The following is a 15620-nucleotide window of genomic DNA, read 5'->3' as shown; positions in this document are numbered from 1 at the left end:
TTTGCTCTGTTATTGTTTTGATATTTGTATGCAGCAGTATTAACTATTTTCAAACAAATTAATCCCAGTGGTTAGTTCTTCTAACGTCTCTGGTAGATCTTGTTCACAGTATTTCAGTCTCTACGTGTTCTGCTATTTTCTTCTATAGATTTATGTTTTGTAAACTTGTCTTAGTTATAAACCATCACAGAAAGGCTGATGCTGAATTAAGAAGCAGAGGTCTAAATGCAATAGTTAATAACGTGGAAGAACAAATCAAAAGTGTTTGGGGACAAATGTTCTGTTGTGGTTCTGAAAGCTTGACACAAAAAAAGGTGAAAGTCTGGAGAACAGTCCACTTGCTGCAGTCCATCTGGAATGGAATTTTCCTTCCAGATACATTGGTCTGATCATGTTAAGGAGTTAGAGAAAAATTGTTATGAATGGGACAGTAAAGTTTTGTAAACACAAAACTTTTGTAAATAGGAGAACTGTTCCCATTTTCTCTCTTGGGCATCTTTCACCATTTGACCAATTGTATACACCAACTGCATTTTCTGTAAGAATTTGTGGATCCATGCTCTAATTTTAAAACAACCTAAAGTGAAAACACAAAGTTAATGTTTTCCTTTAGTGTACTATGTTCAAATTACCTCAGAGGGATAAGTTTGTACATAAGGAACTATAAAACTAATTAAACAGTGCAACACAAATGGATATAACTGCAAATATCACTTTCTAAAAATATGACTTGATGGATTCCAAAATTGCCAAATGAATGTCACATTACTATTTTATGAAATATCTCATGTTAACAATGATACTGTCAGTTTTAAGCATAAATTCACTGAATTTGGGTTAAATCTAGCAATAGCATCTGCTGAGAAAGGAAAGGCATTTATTGAAACATAGCATGTGATTGGCATGTTTCCTTATCAAGTATAGACCGTGCTTAAAATATGGGCACATGACCTAAAGCAGGTATTTACAATAGATGGATGCAGATTTGAGATGACACTGAAGATTTCAAAATTAGCTTGTTTTTCCTTCAGAAAGAGATTTTTTCTTTTTTTCAAGTATACCTTTGCACGATTAACATTTGGAATTCCTGGTGAAAACCATCAGAGCAGTGATAAAGGTTCACTTAGTATGTCAATCTACCGAGACTGCCAAATGTATTTGGAAGACTGGAGCGCTGTGCTGAATCACAAACATCGTGACTTCCAGCAGCAGCCCTGGCCAATATGTGCTGATCTGTTTTCATTTGTAGCACTGTCTACAAACTCCAGTAGGAAGGTCAGCCCTCTGCTCTGTTCCTTACACAGCTTCCAGCTGTGGCCTTGGCAGGAATAAGTCTCGTGTTACTGGTGACAGTCCAAATTATGTCCCTGCCCAGTAGATCTAGATGACCCATTTCCCAACTTCGGCGGAAGAATGCTTTCTGACTTGCACTTTGGAAAATATTACATTTCCAGGTATCGTTGTTTCAAAGAAATATCTTTGGATTTGCCAAGTAAATCATTGGATTTCGGAGGGGGAAAAGGCAACTCATTCCACAGTGACTATGTTATTTTTCCATAAGATGTGATTTGTTTGTAACACTAAATATACATAACTATTTGCTATGAACTTTCTTGAAAACACAGCATGCAATATACAGAAATGATGCTTTCGTGGAAGTTCATGATGTTGTTGAAGGCAGTAATCCAGGTGAAATGCAAACAATCTTGAGTTAAAAACAAGTAACTTTTTTGTACATTTATATTTGAATTTTAGCATAGAGAGGATCTTCAAATTTGCTTTTTGTTTTCTTTGAAGACAGGACATACATTTCTGCAAGTTAGTTTTATTCCCTATTGTCCAGGAAATGGAATGGTTACTGGAAACCCATTTATTTCTCATGTTCTTAATCCCATTTATTTTTGCCTCTTTCATGTTTGATCAAGCAAAAGCAATGAATCCTAATAGCCAGTTATTGGATGACTTCAGCTTGCATTCCATGGTAAATGTAAACCCTTGATAAAGAAGTTGCTGCATACCTTTTCATTATAGCACATTGTACTCCTATTATACTTTGCCTGACTTGTATGACTTTGTATCCCCTTTCTTCCTCTTATATCTAGGCCTTCTTCCATGCAGCAGTTCAGCATTGATTAATTAATGACATGAAGACAATTATAAAGATGAATGTTAAGTTGGGCAGAGAACTGCTTAGTTGATAAATTCACAAGATGACACCATGGTTGCCACGTAAGTAAGAACTAACAGTGTACAATTTTGAAACTGTTCTTAATAAAACTTTAAAATGTTGTGGTATTTCATATATAGTGCTGGACATAGTATTTACAGTTTTAATTCTCTTAGCATTTTGTATGAATATTACAAAGCAGAGTTGGATAAGGATTTTATATTATCTGATCTTTAAATAAGTCAGTTGTATTTAATGCGTTATGCTTGTGTTATTTGGTTCTATTTATCTTGAAGTCAGTGAGAGAGGAGGGTTGATTAGATTCTTCAGTCCAACTAAGTATTTGTGTAATAAAAGATCAATTTCATTGAAAAGTGAGGATTCACTGGCAGATCTTCCTGAACAGATAATATATTCCAGTAGTGTATTTCCAGTAGTCATCCAGTAATACTCAAAAAAGCCATGACCTATGGGGAAAAAACATTCTCAACCAACCCACTGCTCAGCTGCTCCACCAGCTGAAGCCTTGTGTGTGGTAGCTGAAGATTTTTGTTGTAATACATCTGTAAAGTCCATTTGTGATAGACAAACCCTTTCACTTTAAAGTGAATTTACATGGTGTCAGCAGAGAGCAAAGGATTTGGGGTATATTAACTGTATTTCTGTGCTTTACTACATTATGAGCGTGCCCAGCACAGAGCCCTTCTACCCTGAGGGTGTCTGCCCCAAGCCCTTTTCCCCTCACAACGTCTGCCCCAAAGCCTTTCCACCCTCACAGTGTCAGCCCAAAGCCTTTCTGCCCTCACTGTGTCTGTCCCAAGCCTTTCTACCCTCACGATGTCAGCCCAAAGCCTTTTTGCCCTCATGGTGTCACCCCAAAGCCTTTCTACCCTCACGGTGTCTGTCCCAAGCCTTTCTGCCCTCATGGTGTCAGCCCCAAAGCCTTTTTGCCCTCATGGTGTCACACCAAAGCCTTTTTGCCCTCACGGTGTCAGCCCCAAAGCCTTTCTGCCCTCACGGTGTCAGCCCCAAAGCCCTTCTGCCCTCATGGTGTCAGCCCCAAAGCCTTTTTGCCCTCATGGTGTTCTCCCCAAGCCTTCCAGCCCTGTCACTGTCCCACCTCCCTTGCGCTCCCTCAGGGCACCTTGGCCGTGAGGGCGGCCGCGGTCGGGCCTGGGAAGGGGGCGGGTGCTTGGAAATAACAGCTCGTTTCCAGGGAGATTTACACTTCAGAGGGGAAAGGGTGAAGTGTTCTGTTCTTGTGTGGTGGGAGCAAAGTGAAATTAGCTGCGTTACGGGCGCGTTGCTGCCTCTGCCCGTGCTCCTCCGGCCCCCTAAGGGGGCGCGGCCCCGTTTCTGCCCTGGAGCCGCGGCTGCTGCCCTGCAGAGCTGGGTAAGGTGTCGGTGCTGTTCCTGCTGGAACCTCTACCCCGGTGAAATTGGGCGAAACAAGGTGTGTGTGTGTGTGTGTGTGGTTTGGCTTGTTTTTTTAAAAAGGCAGTTTTCCAGCTGAGCACAGGAAGCCGCCACGCTCTTGGGCCCATCCTGGAGAGAGCGGTGTCTCTTTCCTTATTTTTAGTACGTAGGGCTTAGTCCTCTTGCTTTTGTATGATTGTTTATGCAGCGCCCATTCCAAAGTCTGGAAATACTTGTTTGATCTAGTCAGGCTGCTTGATTCGTGGCATATGAAAAGTTTTGTGCTGCCACAGGTCTGTGAGGAAACTCCATTAGCGCGTTAATTGCATTAACATCTCTGTCAGCACCTGTTCCAAGGCTGTTCTGAATCCAGACGGACCAGAAAGTAAGGAAAAGTTTCTCCTGCTTTCCCTGCGAACCTCTCTTTCACTTGATGCTCATTCCATTCATTGCTTGTGCCTGGTTTCCCCCATGTTCCAGCCCTGGTTTGAAACCCTGGTGCCCTTTCTGGTTTAGTTTCCTTGGATGCCCCAGTGCCAGTTGCCATAACCATGGTAATGTGTTTTTTTAGCTGAAAAAATAGCGTGTAGCCAACAGGAGAGTGCTTCGAGCTGCAAAATTTTTCTCAGTAGGAAAATTTAAATTTGTCATTCACTCAAGAATTTCTACAAATATGTAAAACATCCACATTTACTGAGTGTTTTGAGTAAGATCTCAGTCGTGTGCCTCATGTTCATGGTAAAGGCTAACAGGAAAAAAGGTACTGTGTTCAGTATGTTTATGTCATCTTTAAAGTGTTACTGTTTTTTGGTTTCCTACGTCTTTTGAATTCAAGTTTTTTATCACTATGTCATGTAACTGTGGTCTTCTAATGCTCTTTACAGAAAGCTCATGCATTCTGTCCTGCAAAAGTGCTGTACCCCTTGATGGTGTATTAGCTTGGGTACCCAAAGAGGGAGGAGAATCCCTGCCTGCTTTCTGCAGTCTCTGTTGTTCTGGAGTTTTGGGGGCGCTGTGGCGTGAGGAGGAGATATAAAACTTTGTGTTCTGGTTACAAGGCTGTTCCTTGCCTTCTCCTGCCGTTTCTGACCTCCTGTGGGAGCTGTTCCAAACCCGGTGCTGCAGAGATGTCCTTACTCTAAACGAGAGCTAGATATAGAATTAGGGAGTCGTTCCTATGATGAGAGAGGATTTTTTTTGGTCACTAGTATTAACATTATCTATGATGCTCAGGCAGCAATAAACGATTTTCATATGTATGCCCACTGAGATAATAATTGAGTTCCTTTTGAAGCTTTGCCATAGAGATACCAAAATATTTAATATTTAATTAGTTGAGGAATGGTTTGTAGAGGAAAAAGTGGTACTTCTTGTCAGACACCTTTAAAGGAAGAGGGAAGAAATAAAAAGAAACAAACCAGCTTCAGGGAAATAATTTTTCTGGATATAACATAGATACTTCCAAAATGTTGGAAAGAGGTTACATATCAGCAGTGAGTGACTTGCTGACATAGGAGATCATTACTCCTTCTGCTTCTGTGTCCCTAATCTTTTGGATTAGATTTAGGCAAGAGAGCAATTTATTCCCCTTAATGAGACTGTCATGTAAGAAACTCTCCACAGCTCAGTGTGGTTCTGAGTGATGCAGTCAGCCTCCCCTAATTGATAAAACTAAATTTCACAGGTCTTTATATTTCTCATCTATGGGCATGGTTTCTCATTCCTCAGCAAGAATATTTTAAACGTTCTATTATATTTTTTGGACTGATCCTTAATTGATGGTACCGTGTCTATTTATTTCCTTGTTCTACACTTGGTGTAGATGTTTCACGACTACAACCACGAGCAATTAGCAGCTGCCACATGGGAGTGCTACCTGAACAAATCCATATTTTTCTGCAGTGAATCGCATGTGAATGAGCTCTGAAAGCTGCAGTTCTGCCTGCTTTGTGCTGGCGGAGTGCTGCTGCTGGCCGGGGAGGTCAATTGGGCTCTCATTGCTTCTGAAACCTTAGTCCTTGCACAAACGTGCCTTTGGGAAACGCTTCGATTTTTGTTCCGTGGCTTTAGCTGCGATTTCGGTGCACCGAGGACGGCACAGTTCGGTAGGTTGTCGACTAGGTGGCAGCATGGTGTTTAAAACGGGCAGAAGCGGCTTTTCGTCTCGCTAAAACGCCTCTGGCTTTTTCCTGTGCCTGTTAAAATTTGGGTAATTCCATGTTCTGTTAATACCTTCACAGCTAATGCCCCTATACTAATAGCTAACGGGATGCTGATTAAATATTAGAAAAATATTAGATTGAAAGGTTAGGGAGAAGGAGAATTTAATCCCACATACAAACATGTTATAAGTAGAGAACAATTTTGCAGTCTTAATTAGAGTGCAGCTCATATAGTTTCCTCTTTTAATTTGAACTGAAATGAGTTACCTTTTTTTTCCTAGTTTCTTAATAGTATTTTTACTTGTGGTTGAAAACACCTTCAGTTTTATCTGTGTCTTACCATAGTATTGTCCTATAAAAGACAGACGCAATATAATAAATAACTATTTTTGATTAGAAAGTAAGGATCCTGGTAATGTATTTCTGTGTTAGCCCTACTAACAAACTTATATGATATGAAAATTTTAAATCACCCATTTTGGGATGTGCCTGGCTGGCTAGCTTGTGAAAGCTTAGGTATTTTCATCAAAAGAATTCACAAATTACTGAAGGCAACCTCTTGTTCAGTGGTAGGAAAATTCCATGTTCCAAGCAACGCAGTACTTGAAGAAGCACTCCAATCTCCTAAATTTCATCCAGAATCCAAACAGGTAACTAATACAGACTCTGGAAGAACTGACAAACATAACTCTTCAAGTTGTGTTTCCTAGACCTCTGTATTTGATGGGAGTGATCTTTACTGGGTTATGATCTAAAAAACCTGAATTGGAGCACCGCAATAATTGCTTGAAACACTTACTATCACATCAACATGAAGTATTGCTGATTGAATAAAAAACACTCTCAGAGGGACTTCCCATATGCTTTCTGGGTCATCAGTTTGGTCTTCTCAGCTTTCCTTCTTTTTTGTTCTTTTTTTTTTTTTTTGGCATCATATGATAAGTGTCCATATAACAAGCTTAGCTGGTTTATTAACTGGGTATGAAAGACAGATGAAGATGTTAACCATATCACTGTATTTATAATAATTAACTTACCTGCACTCCCTCACAGTACTTTCATTAACATATTGAAACAGAGTTGGAAATGTGGAGGAAAAAAAAAGAGGAAAAAAGAGGAAAAAACGCAACTAAAAACCTTCTAGGCAACTAGTAAAAGTAAACAACCAAACAAGACCGATTGCTTCTTGACAAAGAAAACCTGAGGGTTCTAACAGTTCTTTATCCAGTACTTTCCCCACAGTTTTATTAAACTCTGAAACTTTGGAAGGTGATATATCACCAACCAGGTTGTTTCAGATTACTGGTGGTGACTAATGATGATTTGGTCAGCAAAGATTCTAAACGTTTTTAAGGACAGTTCTTGTGCTCTCTCTGGAGGTAACACTGGTTTCCACCTGGACAGGACATGATACTTTCCCAGGCTTTGACAAGGTGACTGTAGAGAGGTGCAGAGCTTCCACAATTAAAATCTCTACACTTATTGAGAAGTTAAACAAATGCCATTGATTTAGGCCAGAAACTGCTGGTCCATAGAGAAGGACCGTTGGACGTGACTGTGACTGTTCTGTCTTTTGAAAATAAGAAACACTTGCACATTCACAAATCTCTTCCTTGGCTAAGGTGTGCTGAAGTGTAGGATATGTACTGTCAGGAATAAGTCTGTTATTTTAAGTATTCAGCTGTTAAGAGTGGTAAAGAACAACATCTTTGCTTTCTTTGTAACAGGCTTTATGTTTTATGCCCTGTTTCAGAATTCCTGCCACGAGTCCTCTAGGCAGTTCTGCCCTGTGTTGCTAAGGTGAGCTAAAAAAAAAAGTGTAACCTCAAACTTTGGGAAAGAGCATGAAAAAGGGTAGATAGAGCCACTTATTGAGAGAGTAGGTACAGCAAGTATTATTAATCCATTAGGTAAAGGATGGGGAATGTTCTCCAGAAAAGCCTGGAAGAAACAGTCTGGTTCCACCAGTGTATTGCCCAAACAGAAACTGCACACCAATGGGAATGTTGTACTTGACTCCCACAGTCTAAAAAGCAACACACGATCCAAATCTGTGCTCTGGCTAATTTAAAAACCCTGTAGTTGCAAAGTCGAGGAGAAGAATTCCTGTTCACTTTAATTCAGTAGAAGAGAATTATAACTGGTTTTTTGTTCGTTATAGATGAACAGAGAGGTAGAAGGACCTTTTACCCAACCTAGGACAGCTATTCTTACATTGTGTGTGCTTATGTATGTATGAATAAGAGGAATCCCATGGAACTTTAGTAAAAATCAATATTTATTTAGAATGAAAATTAGTATAATGTGGTCCTTTAAAATTAGTACCTTGCATTGGCAGTACTACTTGATTTGCTGTAAAATTTCAGTAAGTCATATAATTTTCTGCATTCAAAACCACAAGCTTGCCTCATCCCTCCTCCAAATGCTTTTTGATTTAATATCACCACTGCAAAAATGCAAATATTAGATTGTTGTTGTCTTATGGTTTTGAGTCTTTAAAAAGAGTCTCTGTCTCGATATTCTCTTTTGAGGGAGAACATAACTGTTTGTAAATGAAAACCAATATATTTGTGTATTAATCTTAGCTTTTAGAAAGAAATTGTCTTATGAGTTGGCAATACTTTTTGAAAACTGAAAAATTTGGGATTTTTTGAAATTTATTAAAGAGTTGCACTTCTGGACCTGTACAAATGGATCCTGGGTGGGAAAATTCAGTGTGTTGGTTGGGTTTGGGTGATGTCTGGTGTACACAAATAGCTGTTTTCCTGTGAAAAGATGTATAATTCTTGTGGAAGATGTAGGAGAAAATGAAAAATAACATTTATCTATAAATCCCTAAATTGAAAAATTAATTAAGGCACGATTGAACCTAACTGCATACAATATTTTTCAGCCTGTAAAAGTTTGAAATAAATAAACCTACTACAGAAGAATGTCTGAATCTGAAGTATATATATAAAAAAAAACCCCCAATTGTGATAGGGAGAGTGCTGTCTTCAAAAAGTATTTTTTATTCAAAGTGATCCCAAGAAATTAAGATCAGTAAATAGGTGTTAGGCCACCTAAAGGCCACCTTTACATTTGGGTTCTTGGCAAGTCGATGGTTCTTAAAAAATGCAGGTTATTCTGGATTTCTTTTCTGCAGTTGCCTTTACATGGGCAACGTACCAGGTTGTCTTACAGTCCACGTTTTATGGCCAGGAGATTTTTCTTACCCAGGAATCTTACCAGGAATCCCACCTGGCTTTTGCAGCCAAGGTGTGAGACAGACACGATGTGTGGAATCTGGAAAAGGATGCACACCTGCTTTTGCTTTCACAGTTCTTTCTGGTGAGCTTTTCCTGGCAGAATCCTGGAGTCTGGGCTTTTAGATGCCTTTGGTACAACTGGCTGCTTGCTTTCTGATTCCTAAACTTATTGTGTAAGCTGTAACTTCAGAAACTTGTAACTGAATTTAAATTTATCTCGTCTTTATTTTTTTGAAGATAACATTGGGTTGTTGTAAAATCTGGTTTTAGTTCTTTCCAATAAAGGAAGATGTTTGAACAGTATAAAAAGACATTTCCTTGGAAAGTGAAAATGTGTGTGAGACTTACTGTCTTGTTTTTATGAACCACACAGTGCCTCTAAATGTATTTTGGTCTTTAATGGTCATAGAGGTAACCTTCTCCTGGGTAGGGTGATTTATTTATTTATAATACTTATGACATCTCGTATAAAACTCAGTCATGCTATGCCATTTCTGTGTGTAAATATTTTTCAAAATAATTTTATTTAAAAGCAAACAGTGTTCTGTGCTTTCAGTTTAACATGACAAAAATTGAAGCATAATTGTTAAACTGCAATCTGACTTGATGGTTCCACTTGATGGTTCTAACATCTTGAAAATACAGTAACTCATCATATTTAGATTTAAATTCCAGCTCTTGACTGGACACAGCTATGTCTGTGGGTGTATTAGGTGCCCTGTGTACCTGGATGAATTTATTGCAGTTTTGTGCTGTTGTACTGCAGTACTTTTGTCCTTTTTTTCCCCCAAACAGCTGTAGGAATGTTTCTTACAGGTAAGAAGTCAGTTTTAGTGGGCTGCACCTGAAACACAGAGGTGATGGAGTTCATTCTTATTCCCCATTCTGCATCTTATGGGGACAGACATATTTTTATGGCCATCCCTTTGATCAGAAGTTCCTGAACTGAAGCAGGTAAAGTTTGTCCAATAATATTTTCTTTCCTGAGCTTCACCAAGCACAGATTTAATCCTTCTGCTTCGGTGTAATTTTTCTGGAGGCAGCATTTGCAAACACCTGGGATTATTTTAGGGCAGATGCTTTGCCTCCTTCTTGTGTGTATGTAAGTACTGATAAACAAACAAATGAAAATCAATAATTACTTACCAAGGCTGATACGTGCTTAAAAATTGACCCAGCCTATGCTGAAATGCCATAAACTACCCCGTTTCTAACAAGAAACTCGGGGTGTTGCAACAATTTACCTGAGGGGGGTCAGTTGTAGAGAAATATTATGGGATTCTGCACACGTGCAATATTGGAATGTGTGAAGTGAAACAGTAGGGGGACCATATTTCCAAATAGTTTGTTTTTTTTTTTAAGATATTGCTCTCAGTTGCACTTGGGGCGTCCGAATGCCTTTAGTTCATATCCAGGCCTGCAGTTGTTATTGTGGTAAAATGATAGTGTGAAATTGCTGCTGTTATACTATAACAATAAGGACGTGACTCATGTATTTTATGTACACATGCATTCAACTGTAGTGACAAATGGCTTCATGCTGTGTGATTAAATGCATATTAGCATTTGCCCTAGGCATTTGATTATTACCATCTTTACTTCATTACATTACCACACTGTATGGCCATATAATTTATAAGATAATACAGACATCACTTTGTTTGATAGGAATTATTCTGTTTTATGGATGGTGTCCTTTAATTTTGCCTTTCATGGATTATAAAATTGGTTAATATCTGCTGAAGTGAATCACTGGAGAAGCAAATAAAGATGTTGGCCTCGGGTCACAGTGTCATTTGTGATACTGGCAAAATCTTACAGCCTCATTTATCCCTGTACATGATTGATAACACCATGGGTTAAATGGAGAAAGCTTTGCTTCCATTAAAGGATCATCATGAATGAAGACCTCCCACTTAAAAGTCAGGCATGATGAGAAGACAAGAGACTATCTACAGGTCAAATTAAATAACTTAAATAATTTAAGTGGAATGACAGTGTAATTTGTTCATTCTGTGTTATTACCCTGACCCCTATCAGGCTTATAGGCTAACTTACTTTCTAGTGTAGGGTATTTAAGATGTAATTTTTAATAAGTGCTTTTCAAAGATATAGAGCCCTTTATAACACTTAAAAATGTGTTAAAATGGATTTTTTTTAATGTGCTTTTTAAAAAGTAATTTTGTCCTTATTTTTAAACGTCAAGCAAATAATAGGAAAGCAAATATAGTAAATGCTTCAAAATAGGAACTTCAATCTTTCACTTTCAGACACTTAGATTTAGATTTTTTAGATTTTTTTTTTAGATTTTTTTTTTAAATTATGTTACAGGTATTCTGACAAATACCAATTGCTAAAGTAAAAATGCATCTCTTTGGAAATATCTTAGATTACACAAGAATTTTTTTAAATTTTCTGTGATGAGGGGCATTTATTATTTGTCACGTACCTCTGCAGTGGCTCTGGAGGATTGTATTGATGTGTGATATCGAAAGTAGGCGTTTTATCAGTCTGGTAGGTAGTTTAAAGTATTTTGTAACCTTATTGTTATATTTTGTGTATTTTAGTTTCTACTCAAGCAAACTCGTGTGCAGGTAACTTGAGTTCTTTGATCTCTCAGTGGGGGAAGAGACCACGGAGGTGTCTGGCGCTGAATTCCGAGGAGGGCAGGAGGCAGTGTGTCTAACACACACTGTTCCTTGCAGATTCCAGCAATAGGCTGGGAAGCATTTTTGCTGCAGTTTTGGAAAAGCTGCCCGAGTACAAATTGCCCGTGGGAAAACAGTACTGCCAGGATGAAGGGATGGGGGAAGACGCTCAGGAAAGAGGGAAGGCGTTTATCCTCACTCACGGCCTTAGGGAGGGGAAGCCTTGTTTGTCAAGTGCTCCTGCTGAGATCACTGAGCTGAGAGAAAGCCCATGGATGCCTGAGGCCCTTTTTCTTCTGTCCCTTAGAGTATAGCCTTGGTTTGAAAACATCCCCTTGAGAAAATAATTCTCAGATTGCTTCTGTGATGGGAAGGAAAAATCAGAAGCCCCGGTGTGTATCAGTTAATGTACATTCTTCTGTTGGCTGACCTGAATAGAGATTATTTCATAGCTGAAGTTCACTTCTTCAAGTGCACCTGCCTTTGTGGGATGGATCCTTTTTCTGAGCCAGGTTTTTCACAGGCACTTTTATTTTTTTCCCCTTTATTAACACAGGCTACCGGGATTCTCCATGTGGTACCAGCACTGTCTTGTAGAAATCCATCACTTTAGGATTGCCCAACTCCAAACCTGTAATGTCACCTGACAGCAATGGAATTAGAGCATGTGTCATATTTGCCAAAGTGTCCCCTTCAGATCAGAATATAGGATGACTGAAAGTGAAATCAAATGGCTCTCTGCCTAATCTATTGGGCATAATATGAGCATTTTTATTAGATTTGTAGCTATGATCGTCTCCCAATACTTGCTATCAAAAGTTTGTTTGTGGTAGTTCTTCATGAGTTATCGGTGCAACATCTCTCAGTAAGGAAACAGTTTTGAAAACCTGGGTGAATCAAACAAAATTTTCAATGTGTTTTTGGGGGAGTGTGACTTCGCCAATTCTAAATTCTTTGGCTAAAATATAAGGAGTGGCTTTTTTATCCTAATGTTTTTCTTTAAAAAATCCCCCAAACAGCCTCATCCTGAACTGTGTCTAAAATGTATGCAGATTGCCTGCACAGTGCCTGATTCATGTTGGCACGTTGGCACAACAGATTTGCTGCCTGAAGTGGTGCATTTTTATACACGGTTCTTATTCAGACTTGATTTGCTGCCTCTTCAGAAGTCCTTCAAACACACACATTTTGACACCGACAAAAGAATTTATATATTTCATACTGAGCAGTTCAGTGTTGGTCATATGTTTGAAAATGAAAGGCAAAAATGAGCCTGATTTGTCTTTTTTTTTTTTTTTTTAGCAAACCCATTGTTTCACTAACAAAATAACTTTGGTGGTGGGGCAGCTGAGCAAGGAGTCAATCTATTATCCATGACCAAGCAGCTTAAACGTGATCTATGTGAGGGGTTTATTTAGACAACAGCAGAAAAAGTGGTGAGCCCTGATTTGTAGTTGTTATGGCCCCATGATACAGACCAGGTCTCTGTTCTTCCTGCAGGAATTCTTTCCTAGAGGTTCTTTGGAGCAGCCAGGTCAGTCATAACTCCTGTGCTCTAACCCTACCTCTGTAATTCTTAGTGCAGAGGCACACACGGGGTGTCTCTGGGAGGGATGGTGTCCTGTATTCTAGTGGACTGGTGAAAATTCAGGCTCAAGAATTAAAAATTATAATCCTGGAAATGCACATGAAGTATGTACAGTTGTTCTGTACATTTTGTGAAAAAAAAAGTAAAATAAAATTTTATGAATAAATCACCTCTGATGTCACTGACAAACACCCTTTGTCCTAACAGAGGCACCCAGGGCTCATGTTAGCACAACTCCTTGCTTGACAACAGTTGATGCAGCTGGCTTAGAGTACAACATTTTGTTACTTGATCTAGTAGTAGCAGAATCAGAAAGTTTTCTTGTTAAAATTCAGAAGCAGGGACTGTGAGTATTACCTTGAGTTCCTAATTTCAGGCCAATCTGAAGGTTTCCTTTAAAAGTGAGCCCATGTTGTGATTTTTGAAATCTTGCAGGTAGGCAGTTACTTTTTCGTGGCCTGATGCATTAATTGCAGCACCTTCATGCCAGTGCAGGGCAGCAGATCTAGAAAACACCCTGTGCTACTTCTTTCTGCTCATCAGTCTTTGTTTAAAACTAAAACCAAACCAAAAAGGTAAAGGGAGAAGGAGGAATACTGTGGATTACTGATAAAACTGTTTGTTTTCTTTTACAATATTGCACACGAATTTGAAATGGAAATATTGCTAATTGCACAATGGCTGCAGTTGGTAGTTTTACTCTTTTCAAAAATGAGTTAGCTTCCATATTTGCAAGTTTTGCAGTTTGAATGTTCTCCTAAAGATAAACTGGAGAGGAAATGCACATCTTAATTTTGCAGAAACAAGTTGGAAGAATGGATGAAGACTTCAAAGCACAGGCACTTGACTCCACTCTCCAGAGTCCATCAGAGACGTTACTTTCCATTCGACTGTTGGACTTCAAAACGAGTTTGTTGGAGGCAATAGAAGAACTGCGGATCAGAAGGGTAAATTTGTTTGTATTGGTTTTAGTGTCTTTGTCTTGTTTCTGTCTCCCTGTGTGTAATCAGAGAAAATGCTGCAGAAGCCTGCCTGTATTTTAAGTAATTCACCAGCCAGGGTTTTGTTTAAAAATATCACAGGCTTAGGTAGTGTCTGTATTACAAATTTCTCTGTAGACACCACAAAGACGACAGGGTTGTAGGGGAATGAATTTGGTTTTCCCGTGCTGGTGTGCAAAACTGATAGTTGATGACCAGGCTATTGACAAAATTATCTACATTAAATTTTTGTATTTCGTTGTAGTTCTTCTCTTTAAGAACAGACTTTGACAGAAAAGAAAGAATCCAAGTAATTGCCAAGTCCCTAAGTCTTTCTCTTTTCATAATTGATTTGGCATTTGGCAGAAGAGCAATGATTTTGACTTATTTTTGTCCATTTATTTGTGCTTTCCAGAATTACATAAGAGGGCAAACAGCTACTGTGATAACTTTATTTCACCATTTTTGAGTTGCTAGACTATTAAGCTAGATCCCTGCAATAACAGTGCATTGAGTATTTGGGGTGGGGGTGTTTTGTTTTTTCACTGTGAGTTGAATCATCCTGTAGTGCCAAGGTAAAATTGATTCTGCACTGGTGAAGGCAGCTGTGTTTTCCTGTAGTTAATTTTTCAGTTGTATTTTCTCTGGTTCCTTTTTCAGCTGTGGTGTGTGTGAACATTTGGTTCTATTTCCCCCCTCGGTGTTCCTGAACTGTATATTGTGTATATTGAAAGACCCAAAGTGTATCTTGCTTCATTTATGAATTTGACCTGTTCAAAATATCTATATTATTACTTTTAAAATATTAGTATTGATGACATGCTTGATTTATGCTTATTTTGATTTAAGTTAAATGCTATAATCCTCTCTTTAAAAGCCATAAACAAAAGAATGACTGCCATAAACAAAAGAATGACTGCCATAAAAAAAAGTAGAAAAAGGCTGCATGATGCTGCCTTCTTGGTGCAGTATTGTTGAAATCCAGCATGGTCTGATCCCCAGACCTGTGTTACAATGGTAGTGTTTAGTCCAGCCTAACTATTTTTCTATTAAAAAATAAAGACTGAATAATTTAACTTTTATTCTCATAATTGCAGTATGCTTTTCCTTATGAGATCTGTTAGCTGAATTCCATTTACATTGTTAACTTAACCTTGCATTTTTGATGCACTTGGTCAGAGCCTGCAGTCTTTATGGAGTGCTCTGGAGTTTCATCTTTGGGGATTTTTGGTTGTTTTTTTTTATCTGTTTTTGTTTGTCTGCTATACTACAAGATTCTGTGATTTTAAAAAGTCGTCCTGTGAAGGTGAGTAATTTTTTGCCTTAAAGGTATTTTTAGTTTCAAAATTGATGCAAATGCCAAGAGTCAGTTCCACAGTTAAGACGTGGCCCTAAGTTTCTAAAATAGCTG

General features: G+C 38.6%; 1 protein-coding gene across 1 annotated transcript in view; it reads left to right on the top strand.

Moving 5' to 3' along the window:
* Positions 1-5746: 5746 nt before the first annotated feature.
* CCDC73 (coiled-coil domain containing 73) overlaps positions 5747-15620 on the top strand; it is a 62367-nt gene continuing 52493 nt past the window's right edge. Inside the window, 3 exon segments of the mRNA XM_032690534.1 lie at positions 5747-5792; positions 7499-7545; positions 14022-14176. Coding sequence (XP_032546425.1) covers positions 14045-14176 — 132 coding nt within the window. The 5' untranslated portion in view covers positions 5747-5792; positions 7499-7545; positions 14022-14044.

The sequence above is a fragment of the Chiroxiphia lanceolata genome, chromosome 6 (assembly GCF_009829145.1).
Source record: "Chiroxiphia lanceolata isolate bChiLan1 chromosome 6, bChiLan1.pri, whole genome shotgun sequence".
Taxonomy (NCBI): domain Eukaryota; kingdom Metazoa; phylum Chordata; class Aves; order Passeriformes; family Pipridae; genus Chiroxiphia; species Chiroxiphia lanceolata.
This window is presented reverse-complemented; position numbering and strand designations above follow the sequence as displayed.